This window comes from Tarenaya hassleriana, unplaced genomic scaffold (assembly GCF_000463585.1).
Source record: "Tarenaya hassleriana unplaced genomic scaffold, ASM46358v1 Cleome5, whole genome shotgun sequence".
NCBI classification, from domain to species: Eukaryota; Viridiplantae; Streptophyta; class Magnoliopsida; order Brassicales; family Cleomaceae; genus Tarenaya; species Tarenaya hassleriana.
In genome coordinates, this window is record NW_010967707.1 from 3,825,485 (window position 1) to 3,828,724 (window position 3,240).

Consider the following 3,240-nt stretch of genomic DNA (forward strand, 5'->3'; position numbering starts at 1 on the left):
CTTCAGTCGGTTCAGCTCAATGATAACCGGCTTACCGGTTCTGTACCGGAATCTTTCGGTTCTTTCGAAGGAAATGTACCGGATCTCTACCTTAACTCCAATCAGCTTTCAGGTGAAAACGTTACTTCCATGATAAAGTTTCAATCTTTATGATTGTTCGTTCCAGTTTTATGCGATTCCGTTGATGGGCTTGAAGCACTTTTCCATTTTGATCAAAGTTTCCGGTTAAGATACAGTTCTTGTCATGTTACGTTTCTTAAAACCTTAAATACTGCAGGAAATATACCGGAATCTTGGTCGGAAAACGACTTCGGCTCCATATTCTTGTCGGAAAACGGGTTCTCGGGAGATGGTTCAATGATCTTCGGAGGGAACAAGACGACGGCGAGGGTGGACTTGTCGAAGAACAACTTCCGTTTCAATCTGTCAAAGGTGAAATTTGCCAAGAGCTTGGTGTATCTGGATTTGAGCCATAACCAAATCTATGGAACACTTCCCTCCGAACTGAGGGGCCTCGCCCTCGAGCAGTTCAACGTCAGCTACAACCGCCTCTGCGGCCGCATCCCACGTGGCGGAACCTTGCAGAAGTTTGACGCCTTTGCATTTTCCAATAACCTCTGCCTTTGTGGCCCCCCTCTCAACGATTGCTAACCGCTACTGTATTATGATCAGAGTCGATTTCTCATATGAGAGTTAACCCTGTCATCATCATCATCATCATCATCATCATCTTATCCAACTTCATATTAGAAAATAGATGGGAATGCGATTTGAGTTTACGGGAAATGTCTCATATATATACCTGCTTGACTAACGATCAGCTTTCAGTTAAAAGCATAATTTTCTTGAATAAAGTTCCAATCTTTAAGGTTGTTTGTGGGATATTTCATGTAATTTGGTTGTGGGTTTGCGAATTTACACACTTCTGACAAGAAAGTTTAGATACGAATTCAGAGCTGTAAGAAAATTAATGTATCAGAATCTTGATCAACAAACCACTTCAAAGATGTCGATATGTCTGGAAACAGTTTTCATTAGAGATGGTTGGAAGGTTCTTAGGGGCGAACATGGCGAATCTTCCTCTTCCTCGCACCCTAAGTTCTACTAACTTCTCTCACAAGCAAGCCGGTAAAAGCTTTTGAATCAATGGAACACAGATTTCAACAATTCATGATTGCCAATTCATGGTAACAATCTCAAATCTTGCATCATAGATGACAGTCTTTATTATACCATGACATCGGATTCTTGAGGGTTGTTTCACTTACAGCTCGCTAGAGGAGCACCACACAAGCACTTGTTATGGAAATAAGCCGAGTAGTCGAATTTCTGAAGGGCTCCGCCAGCAGGGATGTTGCCACAGAGCATGTTGTAGCTGACATTGAAGAACTGCAGAGGAGCCTCGGTCAACTGAACAGGAATACTTCCAAAGATCTTGTTATGGTTCAAGTCCAGGACTCCCAGGGTTTTGGGGAACGTGACCTTGGAGAGATCGAACTGAAACATGTTCCTGGACAGATCAATGTACCATGTTGTCTTCTGCGATCCAAACAACAAGGAAGCGTCGCCTTCGAGTTTGTTTCTGGAGAAATCGATCCTGTTAAAGTCGAGGTTGCCTAACGATTTGGGTACGGGGCCAGAGAGCTGGTTATGTGAGAGGTACAGGTCGGGGACTTTGCCATGGAATGATCCAAATGAATCGGGTATTGGACCTTCACAGAAACCATCAAACAAGAACACAGAACAATTGTCAGATTTTTTCTCCAGAGAATTCCAGATCTAGGTCATGAATTTGAGCGATCAAGATCAAACCCATGAACACATAGCAACAATGGTTTCACAATCTGATAGAATTTCGCCAGAATCCATATGAGGGAGAGAGCAAAGATGAACAGGAAGAGGGGTTTGAAGAGATTAAAAGAGAGGGAAGTGATTCACCTGTGAGTTTGTTCCTGCTCAGATCAATCGACATGAGATTAGGAAGCAGAGACAACGAACTGGGTATCGAGCCAGTGAGGTCATTGAACGAAAGGTCCAAGAACTCGAGATTCTTGAGCCGACCCAGAAAATCTGGGACCGGACCAGACAGATTCGTCCAGCTGAGCCGAAGGCTTCGAAGATTCTGGAGCTTGGCGATGGCGGGTTGAATCGTGCCGGTCAAATTAGTGAGCTTGCGGAAGACTAGGTTCTGCAGGAACGGCAAGTCTCCGACCTCAGGCGGGATCTGGCCGGAGATCTGCCCGGAGAAGATGGTGAGCTCGGTGACGCGGTGGTTGACGTCGGCGCCGCCGCACTCGAGGCAGTACCAGGAGCAGCAGTCGGTCTGCGGGTCCCACGAGGCGAGGTGGTAAGGGTTGTTGAGGGATTTCTTGATCCTGAGGAGGACATTTTTGTCATCTTTGTTGCAGAGATCCTTGGACTGAGAGGCGGCGAACAAGAAGAGGAAGAGGAAGAGGAAGAGTGGCAGAAGCACTGGCTTTGTGTTCATCATGTTGGGCATGTGTTGTCGAATGGTTTTGTCATGAAACTATTGATTTATATAGATTGGTGTAGGATTGGAATCAAATTAAATTATTCCACCGCCTTTTTTTGCAGCTCTTTTTTAAATTTTTTTACCATTTTTTATATCATCCAACTTTTTTTAAGTTTTTTTTTCCTTCTTCCAATCATTCACAATATGTAAAAAAAAAAAAAGATACATTTTGCAATTTTTTTATAAATATTCAAAAAAAATATCACATCAATAAAAACAATTATCGGGGGTTTTTTTATAGGTATTTTAAGAGAATCGTACAATAATTATGATGGAACCCATCGCGCAGTAAACGTGAGATCAAACCATAAAATCTGGTGAAGGAAAAAATCTGAATGAATAGCGATATGGTAAAGCGTACGGAAATTGGGTGACGTGACGTGACGTGAAAGTGGGTGAGAAGGACATCAGACATGACGAACTGGGGGGGGGGGGCAGGCAAAGACCGCTCCTGTATTCCGAGGCAATAGCATCTATACAAATCAATAATTTCATGACAAATCCCGGGATCTCTATTGATTTCGTCCCGAATCCGCCCTCGGTTCGAAGGTTTCGGTTTTGAGTTCGGATCAACCTAATTTTTTTTGGATCTAATAAATCAAATCTGACATCAGATCTTATAGAATTCAGACTCGGATCGAATTCAGGTGGGATCATTATCCCATCCGCTTAATATATATATATATATATATATATATATATATATA

General features: G+C 42.9%; 2 protein-coding genes across 2 annotated transcripts in view; one reads left to right on the top strand and one right to left on the bottom strand.

Annotated features, from left to right (window-relative positions):
* Positions 1-779, top strand: part of LOC104826763 (polygalacturonase inhibitor-like) — a 1,637-nt gene extending 858 nt beyond the window's left edge. The window contains exons 2-3 of the mRNA XM_010559630.2: positions 7-112; positions 278-779. Of these exons, the coding sequence (XP_010557932.1) occupies positions 7-112; positions 278-651 (480 nt within the window). The 3' untranslated portion in view covers positions 652-779. The remainder of the gene's footprint in view (positions 1-6; positions 113-277) is intronic.
* A 236-nt stretch (positions 780-1,015) lies between these two features.
* Positions 1,016-2,514, bottom strand: LOC104826764 (polygalacturonase inhibitor 1-like). Its single transcript, XM_010559631.2, has 2 exons — positions 1,939-2,514; positions 1,016-1,712 (listed from the first exon to the last, which is right to left on the bottom strand). Exons 1-2 carry the CDS (start codon positions 2,498-2,500, stop codon positions 1,261-1,263), a joined length of 1,014 nt encoding a protein of 337 aa, XP_010557933.1. The 5' UTR covers positions 2,501-2,514; the 3' UTR covers positions 1,016-1,260.
* Between the last annotated feature and the right edge of the window lie 726 nt (positions 2,515-3,240).

Coding starts and splice junctions, on each gene's coding strand:
- LOC104826764 (XM_010559631.2), bottom strand. CDS start 2,500: ATGCCCAACATGATGAACACAAAGCCAGTGCTTCTGCCACTCTTCCTC. Junction 1,713..1,938: donor GAGCAGGAACAAACTCACAG/GTGAATCACTTC, acceptor GTTTCTGTGAAG/GTCCAATACCCGATTCATTT.